We start from the raw sequence: 18,742 nt of genomic DNA, 5'->3' as shown, positions 1-18,742 counted from the left end.
GAGGCGGCGCCGCGGCGAGGGTGGGGAGCGGGCCGGGCGGAAGGAGGGGTGTCGTCTTTGGGGATGGGGAAGGCGCGGAGAGGGAGCGGCCCCACCCTGCGGGCAGCCCCGGAGGTGGGCACCCCGACCGTGCGCCCTGCCTGCCGCCACCCCGCTCCGCTTGGTGCCTCCGCCAGCCCAGGCGGGATTCGGACTCCAGGGGTCCGGACCGCAGACTCCGAACAACAGAGGCTTTGGGGGACTTGGCGGGGTGGGGTGGGGGTGGGGGGAGAGCATCTCATGCGGGAAGGGAGGCCTGGCAGGGGTACTCTATCCTGAACTTGGGGTCATGATCTGCAGGAAGCATCCACCGATGATGGTGATGAAGAAAAAGTGGTGAGAATTGAGCTAATTGGGGACAAGTGCCAGGACCTGTCTTGGCAGTGCCCAGAACACCCCACCAGTGTCAGTTCGTATTAACAGAATGTCCACTGGCCGGGGACCAGACCAGGCCCGGGGGTGGGGAGGGGAGTAAGGACACCAGGACACAGAGGAAACAAAGTTCTTACTCGGAAGGAGCAGAGAAAGTCTAGTTCAGACAAGACTTTTGAAATTATGCGCCAAGATATTTGCAACTTTGTAAGGTGGGAGAACATGACCTTAGAGGTCGCCGCAGAACTTTGGAGGGATGCAGATGACAGGATTGGGCAGTGGCAGGGAGAGGACCTGGTATGACCAGCGTAGGTGAGTGGGCAATGTACATCAGGCCAGCACATCTCCTAATAATGGCTCCAAAACTCTGTCCCCAAACCACTAACCCAACGCACCCAGGCCAGGTTTTAACAAGCTAAGGGGGAGAGGCAGCAGAACTAATGAGTTTCAAAACGTTTGGAGGTGCCAGAGTCTGATAATTTACGTCCTCTTGGCTGCCTTTACTCCTAACCATCACTCCTATTTTATGATCGAGTTGGTTTCTGGAATATAAATGAACACCAGGGACAAGATCAATTTCTCAGAAAAGCTCCAGGGGTGGGAAGTAAAAATTCTAGTCATAAAGCAAGGGGTTAACATACTCAAGCCATCAGGAAACTCCATGGTGCCATAATGCAGACAAAGACTCTTGTATCCATGTTCCCTTGTTCCCCTAACCCGCCCCTTAGGCCCACCAGGCTCTCTTGGCTGCCTGCACAGATCAGAAATGGTTACTTTGTATGTCTTTGGGAGGAGGTAGGTAGAGGTCAGAAAGCAGAGGAAAGTCTTCAGGAAATGTTTGGTCTCTGAAGTCTTGGATCCCACAGAAGAAAATTTTCTGAGTCTGGGCCAGTGAAAATCCCTTAGGAGCTGGGGAAGTTGAGTTGCAGTTTATGGAAACTTGCATTTAAAATGTGTTGCCTTATTCCAAGACACCAGTATGATCCAGTAATTTACCAAGAGAACAACAGCAATTCCGAAATCCTTCCAAATTTTAAGGAATTGTAAGTAAGTAACTGATTCCAGGGACTCTAGGATATGCCAACTAAAGTGGGTGTTTTTCTCCAGGGAATTCTAACGGAATTCTTCAGAATAGGAAATCTCTTTACGAAGCACTCCTGGGGCCAAGTCAAATGGGTCAATGAGTTGTTCTACCTTGTGGAATGATCCTCAGGTCTGCCAGAAAAAATGAAGCATAAGTGAGCTCAATGTCCTGAAATACCAAGTCAGAAAAAATAATGCCTTCATTTCCCAGTTACCTTTTTGGTGAATGCAAGTTGATAACAACAGAGGCTCTTGGGCAGAGCCCAGATTTGCCTTTTCTGCCAGAGGCCTTGCTACCAGCTTAGTGTACAGAGAATCTTATTCAGAAGTGTGGGTTTAAGATTTTCAGTTCTCATGCGGGCAATCGTACACATGCAGACAAGAATGAGGGCGTGTAGAAAGTTCAAGAGTCAGTTGGAATGGATAGCTGTCTAAATTCATTACACCTGGTAGCTCTACCGGGTCCAAATCTCAGTTCTCTTTCTCCACATGTGGTCTATTGTGGCGTAAGGACTGGGGTGGGGGACATCAATTGACCCAGGCCTCACAATCATGACTAACCTAATAGAGACTTTTGACATGAATTCATCTCTTCCTTATAAACCATTAAAACTTTCTGTTTTGTTTCATTTTGTTTCCTAGAGGGCAGATTGAAATTAGACTATTAAATGGAAGGGGACCAGAAACCAAAAAGCAGACAGGTTGGTTCACAGACCCACAAGCTAAAACAGACCTTGTATTGAATGGGTGAGGAGAAGTGTAGAATTGCAGTCTCACCTCACTTGCACTGTGTTTCTCAAGGTGACTGATAACGTTTGAGTCCCATGTAAAATGTTGGCGCTCCCCCCCTCTCATCAAGAGGAAGGGCAGGATGTCTTACCTAGGAGACATTCCCCCTTGGGCCAGCTGCCGTTGGTTGGGGCTGGAGGTTAAGAAGGGAGCACTGCGAGGTGGTGGCTGGGTTTCTACTCCAGCCCAGGACAGCACTTCCTTCTGGATGCCCCATCAGCGTGGACAGCCGGTTCCATGTCCAGAAGATCCTCCTTGAGGACAGGCTGGCTGATGGTACTGCTGTCCCAGATAGAATGATTTCTAAAAAACAAAAAAAGTACTCTCCCATCTTGGAAAGACAAGATGAAAGTGATCAGGAAAACACTATAGCAAGTCCAAATTTTATTTAGGAAAACAATATACTATTCAAAGAGGACTCAGATGTTTGTATGTGATCTTGAACTTGGGCCATTTGCTCCTGAGGGCAGGGACCAGGCCTTCTGCTTGTTTTCAGATATTGCCCTATGCCATGCTGTGGAAGGGACTGGGCTGTCATGGCCTGAACCTGGAGTTCAGAACCTTGTAATGTTTGGGAAATCAAGTTGATGAGGCTATGTATCAAAAATGAGATAATAGCAGGGAGTGGGGAGTTTCAATGCATAGGCAAGAGTGAGTGGAAATCTGACTTGTTTTCTTGGATATTGGCAAGGCTAAAACACTGCCTATCTTCCTGGAAACTGGTTCCCCTTTTGAGCAGAGGATGGACCTGCTAAGCATGGCAGCATCACTCCACTGCTTCTTTCATCCTTAAACCTAGGAATGGGTACAAAGTGGTCTGCCCTTAGAGGCCAATAGCCTTGGGGCGCCTGGGTTGCTGAGTCAGTTAAATAGTTAAAAATAAAGCGTCTGCCTTCGGCTCAGGTCATGATCCCGGCATCCCAGGATGGAGCCCTGCATCGGGCTCCCTGCTCAGGGGGGAGCCTGCTTCTCCCTGTGCCCCTCACCTGACTCGTGCTCTCTCTCTCTCTCTAAAAATAAATACAATCTTTTTTTAAAAAGCCAATAGCCTCATACCTGTGACACACAACTGACTACCTTCTCTCAATGCCATTAATAAATCGATGTCTACATTGGTTGCCTGGTGTGAAATCAGATCGCACAATAATCAGGCAATGACTATGTGTATCTGCCCTACAAAATCCTCCAGGATGCTGGCAGAGCTCAAAAATGGCGACTCAAGAATAACAAAAATATCAGAAGTCAGGACTTTTCCATGTTCTTTCTTGCTGAAGAAAATAACTGGGATGTGGTTATTACTGGGGTTCAACAGAAAGGGAAAGACTACAGATAGTCCAGTGGAAAGAATAAGGCAATGCACTGCAGAGAGCTGCAATAAATCATAAGATGGAGAAAAATAAGATGTAGTGAAATAAAGTGAACAATTTCATTGGGAGAGCAGTCTTTGAAAAGAAGCAATGGAAATGTCTTGACTCATTTAAAACAAGAATTGACAAAGCAATTCCCGAGAACAGAAAGTGCCAGAACATTACTGGCTACATGTGTACTGTACGTGTAGAGAAAGAGGTTGAGAAGATGATGCAATAACCAAAATTTTAGAGTTGAAAATTTTCTTAGAGCAAAATGTCTAAGACACCTCAGCATCCCTGGCCAGGCCTAATGAGAGAGCCCTGCCTAGCACTGCTTCACCTTTAGCTCCAGCCTATGCATGGGGGCAGAAAAATATTATCAGAACCATTTCTGAAAATCAAGTACAGGCATACCTCAGAGATACTGTGAGTTTGATTCCAGATCGGCGCAATAAAGCAAGTATTACAATAAAAGGAGTCGAGTGAATTTTTTGTTTTCCCAGTGCATATAAAAATTACATTTTTAGGGGCGCCTGGGTGGCTCAGTCGTTAAGCGTCTCCCTTTGGCTCAGGTCATGATCCCAGAGTCCTGGGATCGAGCCCCGCATCGGGCTCCCTGCTCAGCGGGAAGCCTGCTTCTCCCTCTCCCACTTCCCCTTCTTGTGTTCCCTCTCTTGCTGTGTCCTCTGTCAAATAAATAAATAAATAAAATCTTAAAAAAATTACATTTAAAAAAAATTTTTCTTTAAATTCAATTTAAGTAACATATAGTGTATTATTAGTTTCAGGGGTAGAACTCAGTGATTCATCAGTTGCATATAATACCCAGTGCTCATTACATCACATGCCCTCCTTATTGTCCATCACCCAGTTACCCCATCCCCCCACCCACGTCCCCTCCAGCAACCCTCAGTTTGTTTCCTTTGATTAAGAGTCTCTTATGGTTTGTCTCCCTCTCTGGTTTCGTCTTGTTATATTTTTTCTTCTCTTCCTCTATGATCCTCTGTTTTGTTTCTTAAATTCCACATATCAGTGAAATCATATGGTATTTGTCTTTCTCTTATTTCGCTTAGCATAATACCCTCTAGTTCTATCCATGTCGTTGCAAATGGCAAGATATCATTCTTTTTGATGGCTGAATAGTATTCCATTGTGTGTGTGTGTGTGTGTGTGTGTGTGTGTGTGTGTGTGTATACCACATCTTCTTTATCCATTCATCTGTTGATGGACATCTGGGCTCTTTTCATAGTTTGGCTGTTGTGGACGTTGCTGCTATAAACATCAGGGTGCGGGGCACCTCGGTGGCTCAGTTGGTTAAGTGTCTGCCTTCAGCTCAGGTTGTGATCCCAGGGTCCTGGGATCGAGCCCCACATTGGGCTCTCTGCTCGGCAGGAAGCCTACTTCTCCCTCTCTCTCTACCTGCCGCTCCTCCTGCTTGTGCTCTCCCTTCTCTGTCAAATGAATAAATAAAATCTTAAAAAAAAATCAGGGTGCAGGTGCCTCTTTGAATCACTATGTTTGTATCCTTTGGATAAATACCTAGTAGTGCAATTGTTGGGTCGTAGCTCTATTTTTAACTTTTTGAGGAGCCTCCATACTGTTTTCCAGACTGGCTGCACCAGTTTGCCTTCCCACCAACAGTGTAAGGGGGTTCCCCTTTCTTTGCATCCTCGCCAACATCTGCTGTGTCCTGACTTGTTAATTTACATTATGTCTAAAAAATGTACATAACTTAATTTAAAAAGATTTTATTACTAAAAAATGCTAACCATCATCTGAGCTTGCAGCAAATTATAATCACTGATCACAGGACTCCAAAAGAAAAAAATAGATAAATTGGAATTCATCAAAATTAAAAGCTTTTGTGCCTCAGTGGACACCATCAAGAAAAGACAACCCACAGAATGGGGAAAATCTTTTGCAATCATAGACTGATAGGAGACTTGTAGCTAGAATATATACAATTTAATAATAAAAATACAGCCCAATTTATAAATGGTCAAAATTTCTGAATAGACATTTTGGCAAAGAAGGTATTTAAATGGTGAATATGCAAGTGAAAAGATCTCAATATAATTTGCCATTAGAGAAATGCAAATCAAAACCACAAGACATCACTTCACACCCACCACAATGACTGTAATAAAAAGGCCTGGCAAAAGCGGTTCTACCAAAACCTGCAGGCCAGCACCTGCCCCTGCACCAGCCCCGTTCCCATGGCCCTGCCACGAAACAATGAGAGAGACAGTTCTTGGCAGGCTACCGCCCCAGGGTACTGCACAAAAAGCAGACTGAAACACACCCCATTCTTCCTGTGAAAAAGGCCTATTTACTTGTCCTGAAACTTCAGCCCATGGGGCAGGCTTCAGGTTTACCACACTTCCAGAGGCTATGGAAGCACTCTCAGGGAATGTAGGCTGGGGGGACACTCTCCCTTGGCCTCACTATAGCTTGTCTGAACCACCCAGCAAGCAGCTTATACACTTGTCTGGAACCCCAGTTTTTGCAACTGTCACCAAGAGAGCACCTCCAGATCACCTGGGCTGGAGGCCAGCAGAGTTTACAATCCTGGTCTCATAAGTCTGTATATATTTGTATATCTTAAAAGCGGCCGCCTGAGGGACCAGCTTCCAAGCAACCTGAGACTAGGTGCTGAGGGAGATCTCTCCCTCTGGAACACTCACAGGTCTTCGCATTGTCTTAATAACTGGGACCTATCAAGAATAAGTCAGGCTGCTTAGAGAATCACAAAGTTTTAAGAGACAACCAAAAGCTAGGGCAAGGTTCAACAAACAGTTTCATCTCCTACACAAGACCACTCCTTCAAGATGGAGAGGTGGTGGTTTCATCTAATACACAAAACAAACAGAGAGTCAAGCACAATGAGGAAACAGAGGAATGTGTTATAAATGAAAGAAAAAGATACAGCTTCAGAAAAAAACCTTAATGAAACAGAACTAAGTAATTTACCTTATAAAGAGTTCAAAATAATGGTCATAAAGATGCTCACCAAGCCTGGGAGAAGAATGCATGAACACAATGAGAACTTCAACAAAGAGAAAATTTAAGAAAGTACCAAACAGAAGTCACGGAGAATACAATACAATAACTGAACTGAAAATACACTAGAGGTGCTCAATGACAGCAGACTGGATGAAGAAGAAAGGATCAGCAGTCTAGAAGACAGGGCAGTGTAACTCACCCAAACACAGCAGCAAAAAGAAAAGAGAATTTGAAAAATTAAGATCATTTAGGGGAACTATAGGATAAAATCGAGTGGAAGAACGTTCCCATTATAGGGGTCCCAGAAGGAGAAAAGAGAGGGAAAGAAGCAGAAAACTCATGTGAAGAAACAATGGCTGACTTCACATTCTTCTCAAATGCACATGAAAAAAGATGGGAAATAACAAGTGTTGGTGAGGATGTGGAGAAATTGGAACCCTCGTATGTTGCTGGTGGGAATATAAAGTGGGGCAGCCACCATGGAAAACATTTGGGGCAGCTTCTCAGAAAGTTAAACATACAGTTATCACATAACCCAGCCATTCTACTCCTAAGTATATACCCAAGAGAAACGAAAACATATGCCTACACAAAATCTTGTACAAAAATGTTCATCACAAAATAATCCATAATAGGCAGAAAGTGGAAACAACCCGGGGCGCCTGGGTGGCTCAGTCGGTTAAGCGTCTGCCTTCAGCTCAGGTCATGATCCCAGGGTGCTGGGATCGAGCCCCGCATCCGGCTCCCTGCTCAGAGGGGAGCCTGCTTCTCCCTCTCCCTCTGCCCCTTCCCCTGCTTGTGCGCACGCTCTCTCTCTCTGTCAAATAAATAAATAAAATCTTAAAAAAAAAAAGTGGAAACAACCCACCAAGTGATGAACGGATAAATAAAATGAATGTCATTCTGCAATACAAAGGAATGACAGACTGATACAAGCTGCAACATGAATAAACCTTGAAAACATGCCAAGTGTAAGAGCCAGTCACCAAAGACCACTTGCTGCATGATTCTAGGTCCAGAATAGGCAGAACCATTAGAGAGAAATAAATTGCCTTGAGCTGGGAAGGTTGGGGGTACGGATGGGGAGTGATCATTTATGGGTATGGAGATTCTTTTGGGGGTACTGATAATGTTCTAAAATTGGTTGTGGGGATGATTGTACATCTCTGAATAATATTAACTACCATTAAATTGCAGACTTTGGGTCAGTGAATTGTATGGCATGTGAGTTACATATTAATAACACTTCGGTGTATGGGACTCATTTTAATTCTGAGTCTCCATGCAATTATTTTGGTCTCTTTTTGACCCAGACTGCTCCTCTTCATTTGCACACCCTGTTTTGAATGCTCTTTTTCCTGGAACCAGGTCTCTCACGCATAGGCAGGAATGGCTTCTTGTTCCACTCCTCAGCTTCCTTGCCTGTTTTTTCTGATTATTCTCTGGTTCTTGCTTTCCACTGCCGGACTCACCTACTGGTGAGGACTTTTGTACTCATCTACTATGGTCCCCCTCCAAATCACGGGGAAATTGACATGGCTTTACTAGAAGAATCTTGTGATATTCTTGTAAAGGATTAAAGGCAAACATGCTTTATCACACATAGTTTCAGGAGTTTTGTTTAAATCTCAAGAGCCCAGGAAGTGGATGAACACATCAACTGTACTTTGGTGGCATAGTATCTGTTCAGAATTTTGCCCTGTATACCCAAGGCCTCAGAATTCCGTAGGGTCTCGGATTTGGTTACTGAGTGCTTTAACAATACACTGATCTACTGGGAAGGGGAAAGGAAGTTCTGAGGGAGAGGGACATCTAGCAACTTAACTTGTCATTCAGAGCCCTACTGAATTAAGCTCACATATAAAAGGAACTTGATCTCAAGAATAGTGTGAGCTAAGAATGCTGTTTTCTTTTGATTTCAAATTGAAGTAGAGCATTAGCTAGCCTGTCTTAGCTGCTCTTTGATCTTTCTTCAGAGATCAAGTCTTTGATTACTGTGTTGCTGTTTTTTACTTATCACCTTTACAACCTTTTCCTAGAAGTCAGGAGGCCCACCCCCCAAATTACACACTACAGCAGCTGTTGAGTTGGTAGGGTTTTCTGGAGGAGTGACCCTCTCTTTGTTTCCTCGCATGGTCAATAGAAATAACATGTTTTCCGAGAGGGCTCTTCTGGGAGAAGTGGTCTCTGTGGAGCTTGAGCCCCACTGAGCTGTTCTTAAGAATTTGTCACAATTGGGGTGCCTGGGTCGCTCAGTCGTTAAGCATCTGCCTTTGGCTCAGGTCATGGTCCCAGGGTCCTGGGATCGAGCCCCACATTGGGCTCCCAGCTCGGCGGGGAGTCTGCTTCTCTCTCTCCCCCTCCCCCTGCTTGTGTTCCCTCTCTCGCTGTCTCTCTCTGTCAAATAAATAAATAAAATCTTTAAAATAAATCAATAAAATCTTTTAAAAAAGAGGTTGATTAATTCAGAATTAAAAAAAAGAAGAAGAATAGCAACAGGAACCATAGAATGTAAGATGTGTGTTGCCTGGGTCACTGGGTATGCTATGGAGGATTGTAAAATGAATACTTCCCAGACTAGTGGGTCATAAAAGCTTCCAGAAGGGAGTTTTTTAAGTTGAGATCCCAAGGATGAATTGTTGGCTTTATTTTATTTTTTTCTTACATTACTTATGTTATTTTTTGAAGGCAACAGGTTTACAATGTTTCCTGGTGCCCCCATACCTGGATTCGCTGTGAAAATGTTTAAGGAAGCTGGCTCTCAGGGTTGCAGATGATAGAGCACATTAAGTTCATAGGACAGAAGAAAGCCTACAGCCCCAACGGAAAGGACTGCTCTGTTTCGTCTCCTTCTCCTTTGATAGGCGGGAAAACAGACACATTGACACGAGCTTCCTGGGGCAGGGGCAGGGAAGGAAGGTGAGTCTCAAGGCCTCCAACTATTCCTCCAAGACAGTACAAACCAATTATAACACTGTTCTACTTACTCGCATACTAGTCTGAGTTAGAATGCCTGAAATCTTTTTTATTCAGATGTATTATTTTTAGGCGGGGTGGGGGGCAGAGGGTGAGGGAGAGAGAATCTCAAGCAGACTCCACTGAGCGGGGAGCCTGACCTGGGGCTCGATCTCACGACGCTGAGATCACCACCTGAGCCGAAACCAAGAGTCAGACGCTTAACCAGCTGCGCCACCCGGGTGCCCCTTCCTGAAATCTTAATACGCATATTTTCCTCAACAAAGATAAACCAGTGCAGTTTTAAAATGGTGCCTAATTTCCTCAAAAGCAATTCTCACTTAAAACAATTAACCACTCTGAAAGTCCCACTGCATCTGATCTTTCTTCTGCCTGAATCAATTCTTTATAAGAATTAAAAGCTGATATTTGCAGAACACTTCCCAGTCTAATAGGAAACTGACAGCTTTACTTGTGTAATGCAAACCTCAAGATAAAGATCCACCCCAGGTTTACAAAGTTCACATGGCTTTTCATGACATGCTTGCCTTATTGGGATGTATTCCTTTCAGTTAGTGGAAGTCAACAGTTGTTGGTAAGAAGTGAGAGGCATGTACAGAATTCTGGGATTCTAGATGTCTTAAAGATACACAACACCCACTTACATGGACTCAATTGGCATTTAAAGCCTGGCTCTGCCAATAACTGGTGTGACTTGGGACCAGTTCTCTTCCTTTAGAAGTCTCATTTCCTCATCTGTACAATGCAGATGAAGCTCATATGTATGAAGGGTTTAGCACAATGGCTGGCACATCGGATGGGCTCAGTAAATGGTAAATGTCATTCCACTTGATCTAAAGGTGGAAGTCACAGGGCTGGAGACTGATCAGATATGGGGAAGGAAAGGTGGAAAGAGGAACAAGGCAGAGGAGCTGTGATTTATCTCCAAGTGGCATGACTGGGACGATGAGGAGGCCATCAGCTGAAACACAAGTCAACAGGAGCAGATTTGAGGAAAGGGAGGCCAATTTCCCATTTGGGGCACAATGAATAGGACATGTCAGTAAGTCATCGAGATCGAGAAAACTGACAGCAGGATAAAAGCAGGGTTAGAGCTGCTCTTATTATTTATTGAAGGGAGCTCTATGTAGCAAAGAGAAATGTAATTTAAAAAGGCCTAAATTTCAAAGAACTAAAGAAACTTCCAGTGACAGTAAAATAGTGACAAAGAATAATTACAAATACATTCCTTTAGCTAATATGAATACTGGGTGAAAAGCCACATCTCACAAAGGCCACCACACAGGGTCAGAGGGGCATCTTCACCACACAGGACACAGGGTCCTTTGTGCTGTGCCTGGTGGCACAGGGAGCAGATCCATTGTTCCCTTGTCTTCCCACAGCTGGGGGTTTCTTCAGGTGGAGACCACAGGTGGAAGTGTTATTGGCTCTTTAGGTTCCCATGTCCCAAATCTAGGATCCCAGGAATCCGGAACTTACGACTTTTCAAGTTCCGAGTAGGCAGCGGGGGGAGTTGAGATGCCACCACACCGGATGTGGGACTAGCAAGTAGCAGACAAGACAAAGACACGTTCAATCTGGGCCCTTCCTGAGAGAACTGTGGCTCAAACCCTACGTGCTGGCTAAGCGTGCCCAGTCCACCTGGGCTCATCCAGTTCTCTTTCAAACTCGCTTTGCTCTGTGGCAGCAATAGACCCTGGGCATCTCGGCATAGACCAAGGAATACATGTTATAATTTTATTTGCTGAGTTGAAGAGGTTCCCATCTTAGTATGCTTACTTAATAAACAAAAACTGCGTTTGGACTGTAAATGACTTTTTAAAAAGCATGTGTTAAGTTTTAGCTGGGATGAAACAAACACACTTGAGTCCATTACGCTGTTTTAAGCCAAACTCCCCATTCTGAAGCAGCAGCTGTTCTTGCTAATTAGGATCACATCGAAGGGTGGATAGTGCTAAGGCTTTTTCTTTAGATCTTTATTGTTATGTTAATCACCATACATTACATCATTAGTTTTTGATGTAGTGTTCCATGATTCCTTGTTTGCGTGTAACACCCAGTGCTCCATGCAGAACGTGCCCTCTTTAATACCCATCACCAGGCTGACCCATCCCCCCACCCCCCTCCCCTCTAGAACCCTCAGTTTGTTTTTCAGAGTCCATCGTCTCTCATGGTTCGTCTCCCCCTCCGATTTACCCCCCTTCATTCTTCCCCTCCTGCTATCTTCTTTTTTTTTTTTAGTGCTAAGGCTTTTGCCTTGATGTAATTTTTTCTGGGCTGGCCAATGACAGCTTCTCTCTTCTGATGTCTGGGTGCTATAGTCAGCAAGAGGCATGTGTGGGCTTCTGGGCAGGTCACCGATCTGGTTGGCCTCCATACTCCAGAGTCATTTGGCAGAAAACTTGGCCAGTGTGCAGAGACACTTTTAAGTGAATTCCATGGGTGTGGAGACATCCTTGCAAAGCCTTTTCCCTTCCCTTTCAGTCCGAGCTGCCAAAAAACCCATTTTATACAGCTCTAGGCACTGTGTTTGGTGCATGTTAGGTCTGAAGGTGGGGAGCCCTGGGAGGGCTGAGCCTACACTTGATGCTGGCAGTCCTTTTGCATGATTCTTTTGATACTCTGGCAAAGACACCTGCCCTCTCCCCTCCAGAAGATTAGAGACTGCCTACATAACCAGCAGTGATATTATTTAATGATATTTACATCAGTTTCTAGATGGGTTGCAAAAATGGCACATCTTCTTCAAGAAATGGAAATGTTTTTACAGTCTCATTAGTTTTCCTTGATCAGAAAGGCTCAGTTTGCACAACAGGATTTTATTCTCAAAGGATGACTATTTCAAATGCAATGCATCCCTCTATGGAGAAAACAACTCTAATGGTGACAGTGTCTATACAGATGGTCTAGTGAGATCATTCCTAAGAAGTATTGTTAACGAACTGAGAGTGAAAAGACACATGAAATGAGGAGTGGTTTGGGTAAGCAGTCAAACTAAACAAATATTTAGGGCCAGAACAGAGTAATTAAAAAAAAGGCAGGGTGGTGCAAAAAAGGATGGGAGGGGGAAAGTTTCTTGCATTCTCAGGGAACAATAAGACAGGGTGGGGGCAAGGACAAGGACACCAGACTTGGAAGAGATATGGCACAAGAGGTTTGTGTTGGAAGAAGGTACAGGAAGGGGTGGGCAAGTCTGCTGGCCTTAAAACTCGTCCATATGGCTGGGCATTCTGCAAATCTGACCAGCTTGTTCAGTGGGAAGCTCAGTTCCTAGGGTGGACAGACCACATCTAAGCCAACAGGTGTCAGCTTCCGGGTCCCTCTGGCCCAGAGAACACACTTAAAACTCTCCTACACGGGCTGCCACTTGGTGGGTCCATTGGCACACCTTCTGGCACTGGGCTGAATATCCAAGATCTGGTCATAAGGATCTTGGGAGGGTGGTCAAGATGAAAAAGCCTGAGGTGCTCTCATCAGTAAAGTGACCAAGAGGCGTACAGGCATGGGGACAAGTGAGGGAATGACTGTAGATAGCAAAATAGAGGAGAAAGGGGTCAGATATTAAAGTTGGATTTAAAATACAGTTAAGAGAGGTATTTAATTGGATTAGTGATGAAATAGAATGAATTGCTGAGTCATGGAATGGGCCCTGCAGGGTCATTTTAATCCACACATCACAACCTCCTCGGGTGGAGTTGAGAGGACAGTTCGTGACTCTGTAGAGGTAACTACGGAGGAGGCTTTCGCGCACAGCCCAGGTTATGCTGTAGAGGTTAGGAAAGGCCGCCTCGCCAGTTCCAGATAGGACCCCTGAGAATTAAGGGATATTCTGGTGTCTGTGGTGTGGTCTGAGCATTACATGCACAATAGTCCCTCAGAGGACGCCACACAGACTCAAACTCAGCACTTCCACTTAACCCTGTGCCATTTTTCATACCACAAAAATTATTAGAGGGCTGGAAAATCACAGGGAGGTCCATGCAAGCAACTGTGATATCCTGTGTGCCTTCCGGAGATCAGTGAAACTGTCCGAGAGGCCTCTTCCATTCCTAACACCTCTTAATATGATTAACTTACTGTGAATCTTATGGGCACAAAGCTTTCAGGAAGAGAATTTCCTCGGTTGAGTTTATAAAGAATACTAATGAGGTATACCAAAGGAAATCACCGAGGCTGATTCTCAGGGATAAAAATCCCCCCCTCCTACCTCCCTTATTTAATCTCCCTTGGAATGGAGTAAAATCCAAACTGCTTATTAAAAGTACACCGTGGACATAAAGCAATCGTATGCAAAACAGCTGAGCACACAGAGCTTGGCAGGGGTGGGGTTTAGGAATGTTGGAAGCTCGAGTCTGTTCGGCTCCATTTCTCTTGGCCTAAGATGCTCTGATTTTATCAGCACTGAAATAGAAAAAAATGTATATTTATACATATGTGTGAAACAAGCTGTAAAGCTGCCTCCTCGGGCCAAACTCTGTGTCTGCACGGCCACATGCAGGTGGGAAGGGTCCCTAGGCACGATCACCACAGAGTCAAAAGGTTACTTTCTCAGATGTGGGCAAATCTCACTTTAATTGCAAAGCCTTCGTTTACAGCACGCTCAACAATGAACAGGAGGGCTGTGACTTTTGACCATGTGAATATATGAAAGTTCCTTGAAATTCAGGTAGGCGAGATAAGAGCATTCCACAAGAAAAGCACCCCTCCTCATCTTTCTAAAGACTGTTTTACATTTGAACCGGTGTCTGAGCATACTCGGAATTTCAAAATGGTAGGATGTGCCTTGTAGGGAGAGAAGAAGAAAACCTTTTTTCATACTCTCAGGCAAATCCTTAGTGAAAAGGGTCCTGGGTGGGCATGGGAAACCGGGAGGAAGGGAGCACCAAGCGGTACTAAACGCATCCGCTCCACCACTGTAACACAGGCGAGACACGCCACCCCATGACCCCAGACACGGGGCGTTCAAGACCAGCCGTTGGAGAGTGGCCGCGGTCACTGCCTGGGATTGTGGAAGGGTCTCAATTCCGCCCATGGACAAAATCCTTGAACAGCAAATACAAACTGTCATTGAATTTAAGTCATAAAGAATCTTAAGGAAATTGTTGTTTTATTTATATAGATATGGACTCCTATTTCCCTAATTAGAGCAATGATCACACAATTGATATGCCTGTTCTATAAGGTTTGAAGCGTTTGTTCAAATACTGGAATGGCTTAAGAAAAGCATTCTCTAATTTTGATTTTATTTTACACTTTCAAAAGAGATAAGGGGGAACACAGAGAAAAAATGTGATGAATTCCCTGACTCTGAGGCCCAGCAGGGACAAAACCAGACTTCTCTGACTCCGGGCTCATCCAGATTGCTGGGAAGGTTCAATGCCTAGGGAACCCCCGGGAAGACAAGGGAAGCCCACTGCGCCACCCCCCCCCCCCCCGACACACACAGAGAACTCTACAGTGAGTCTATCACCGTGCTCTAGCTGAAGCGTATGCTTAAAACTAAAGAGGGTTTCCACTCAACATCTACATTTAAAAACTGGAGCATTTCAGCAACAAATAAGCTCAGAGAGCTCATCCCAGAAGTGCAAAGAAAGAACTATTGCTCTGACGTCTGGAAATCAAGCTGCTATTCTCAGGCCCCCACACTCGAGGGCTCAGGCAGACATGTAAGGTGGTGGCGGCTCCTTGGCAGTGCTGTTCACAGCAGCGTCATCGTATGGGGGTAACAGCACCTGGGAAGCAACAGAGCGGACAAGAGTTAGTGCGTAATAAAAGTGCACAGACATTCCCCCTGAGCTTTCACTTCAATGGACCTTTCGTGCAAAGAAACGTTGGCCATCACCTGTGCCAAATTTCAACGAAGAGACTTTTGGCCCTTTCCAAGTTTCCCAACCCCTGTTCACATGTGCCTGGACGTCAAGGTGCCTGGAGGGCCATAGGGCTGTGTCTCTAGGACTAGGAAGGAGGCGACTGTGTCTCTCGAGAGGAAAAAAGGCTTCTGGGTGATGTCTACGTGTGCACACGAGCAGGGTGGGCACCTGACTGACCATGGGAACCACTCACGGTGACATTGGCCACATTTTCTCAGCATAGTCTTGAGTAACTTACTTAACCTCAATTTCTGCACCTGTCATACAGGGGTACCAGAGAATTAGAGGTCTACAAAGTACTTAACTCTGCTTGACGCACACCTGAGGTGGTTGATATTATCTGTAAATGGCTGAAGAGGAACAAACGAGAACAAGCACTCGAGTTGATTGACCCTTCCTGTTCACACCTCAAGCCCCAAAACAAGTGCTTGGAATGGTTCCTGAACCATCAACATAAGAAAACACTGACTGATTTGGAGTAAAAAAAAAAAAAAACAGGGAATATGAACTCAATATAGTTACGCTTTCTTCGGTATAGTTAGCCTTTCTTCAGTCAATTACCATTTATTATGCACCTACTAGATGAGTGGCATTATAGGTACAAGGTGATTAAGATAAAGGACAGTTCCTGCCCTTAGGAACAGAGATGAGATGAATGAAAACCTTACCCACCTCAAGTGCTCTGTGCAAAGAGAAAGAACATTCACAAATGGAAAAGAACAAAACAAAATTATGGACATCACTCACACTGAAAGCAGTAAATATTTATCAATTTCTTGCCTTTTCCTTTATTTATCCTTTCAGCTCCCAGAGGCACAACACTCAAATTTTATGTTTTGTGTTTTACTCTATTCCCCCAACAATATCACAGACACACACACACACACACACACACACACACACACACACACACACACACACACACACACTCCTACCTCTCTAATTCAACACACTTGACGACTTATTCTTCTCTTCTCCTAGTCTCAGAGCCCCTGTCGGGCTCAAGCCCGGTCTTACGTAACCCCGGAGTTGGGCCCAGTGCCTATCCGACAGTAGGAGCTCAGATGTTGGTGGAATGAATGAGTGAGGCATCGCCCGGGCTGGTCCTGGGAGATTCTGTATGTGCCTTCAATGGGCTAGTGCAGCCTGGCATTCCAGGCAGAAGACGCCGACACTGGCGAGGGTCCAATTAGGAGACAGAAACCACCCGGTCATTTGAGCAGAGAAGGTTTCATAAGGAATAATTAACAGAGGACTGGAGGTGAAGCCGGTAAAATGGGGCATGATCAATGCATGGGTGTGAACAAGATGTCAGAGAAGAACACACAGGGAAAACAACGCCAGGCGTCTCAGGAAGAGGGATCGGGCCCAGAGAGAAGAGGAGGCACTTCAGGTAAACAGGTAAGCGCACAGGCAAAGGGAGGGGAGCCTGAAGGCAGAGCACCCACTGGGACCCCGATGACAGGGGGGCGAGGGTCAGAGCCTGAACACAGCCGTCTTCCACCTGAAGGCGCTGTACCCAGCATCTGGCAGCAGCCTCTCCATGAGGGTCTCAGCCTGACCGGGGAGAAAAGCGTATTCTCTACAACAAAGCCACGGCTCCCCTTCCTGCGTCTGCACACTTGTGTGTGCGTGCGTACGTGCACATGAGACACGGTAACTTCTAACCGGCGGCAACAGCTGTGACCGACACTAGAAGTATTAAATTTTGCATGACCGAGCTTCAGCATTATGCTCCTCAGCCTCATTAAACAATTAACTGATTCATATCTATCATTATCCTTGGAGAGATGATCCTAAAACACAGCGGAGCTACTTAAAAGGGACTGAAATCAGCCACTGCATCCAATTTATCCTCTTTCCTGAGCAAAATACAACACTCAGATTCTGCAAAATGTACACAGAAGATTAAACATGACTTTTTTTTAAAAAAGAAAAAAATACTGTAACTTTGCCTTTTGTTTGTCAAAATAGATTTGCTTTCACATTGAATTGGTTTGTTACTGTTTCTTGTGATTTATCTTCAAACTTGTTTTATTTATTTATAAGAATATTTTATTTATTTATTTGAGAGAGAGAGAGCAAGCATAAGCGGGGGGGAGGGGCAGACGGAGAGGGAGAAGCAGGCTCCCCACTGAGCAGGGAGCCCGACGCTGGGCTCGATCCCAGGACCCTGGGATCATGACCAGAGCTGAGGGCAGATGCTTAACTGACTGAGCCACCCAGGTACCCCTTCAAACTTGTTTTAAAGTTTCACTTTACATCGGTATTTTAACATCCCAATATTGGCCTTCTGTCTCAAATATTCTATGGCCTTGGATCCTTTACCAAGTCAAGATGCCCGGTGATGAGTCTGTCCTTTCACCAGGGCTTGTGAGAGCCTCGCCCGTCTTCGCTTTCTCACCACCACATACTAAAAGCTGACTGAAGAACAGTCTTCACCTGGTACTTCATGCTCTTTTCACTGAAAGTTGTCCAAACAGAATCAGTTTTACATTCTCAAGCGACAGCGTCATCTTTTTTTTTTTTTAATCTAAATGATGGTAAATATTACTGACGATTTCAAGAAGGGCTGGTGACATAAGCTGCCATACTATTTCTATTTCAGTCTGTCGATACTGACTAAAAACACTCCCTATTGTCCTCCTCTACTAAGATCAATGAAGTACTTGGAAATCAGAGAAAACAACTCAATTAAGATAGAACGTGCCAATTAATATGCCATATAACAAAATTGGTGGAAATCCGATTATTTTGACATTTTTAAAAGTTGGCATTTAGTTAAACTCCGTCTTTCACTTTTCAAAATTTAGTCATTCACGATGAATGGCTAAAAAATAATCTCTGAGGACTAAGAACATAGGTCATATCCTACTTCAAACTAAAGTCACTGTCTGGTACTCGGCAGCTACTCAATGAGTAGGCAAACACAGGCACATTACAGATCTCAGCCACAGACCACTTTACTTCAAGCAATATTCAATATGATGAAATTCTAATCTAAGTACACACAGTCCCTTGGAGTTTGTCTTAATAGGAGCTTAACAGAGTGACTGTGTGATAGTGTAACTTTCTTCCTTGCAGACGGAAAAATCCCTCTTGGCAATGACCCCAGAAGGCAGCTGTTAATTAGGAAGATTAGAATCTGTCTGTAGTGTCTCTTTAATTGGGAGTTACCGTGCTAGGTTACAGTGTGCTTGTGGGAAGGCAGCTCCTCAAATCATTTCAGTTCAACTCAACAAATACTCAGAGTGTTACCAG

General features: G+C 44.8%; 1 protein-coding gene across 1 annotated transcript in view; it reads right to left on the bottom strand.

Moving 5' to 3' along the window:
- Positions 1–14,697: 14,697 nt before the first annotated feature.
- LAPTM4B (lysosomal protein transmembrane 4 beta) overlaps positions 14,698–18,742 on the bottom strand; it is a 74,755-nt gene continuing 70,710 nt past the window's right edge. The window contains exon 7 of the mRNA XM_035727200.1: positions 14,698–15,343. Coding sequence (XP_035583093.1) covers positions 15,266–15,343 — 78 coding nt within the window. The 3' untranslated portion in view covers positions 14,698–15,265. The remainder of the gene's footprint in view (positions 15,344–18,742) is intronic.

This window comes from Zalophus californianus, chromosome 4, assembly GCF_009762305.2.
Source record: "Zalophus californianus isolate mZalCal1 chromosome 4, mZalCal1.pri.v2, whole genome shotgun sequence".
In the NCBI taxonomy this organism is placed as follows: Eukaryota; Metazoa; Chordata; class Mammalia; order Carnivora; family Otariidae; genus Zalophus; species Zalophus californianus.
Note: the sequence above shows the minus strand (reverse complement) of the source record. Positions and strands in the feature narration are given on the sequence as shown.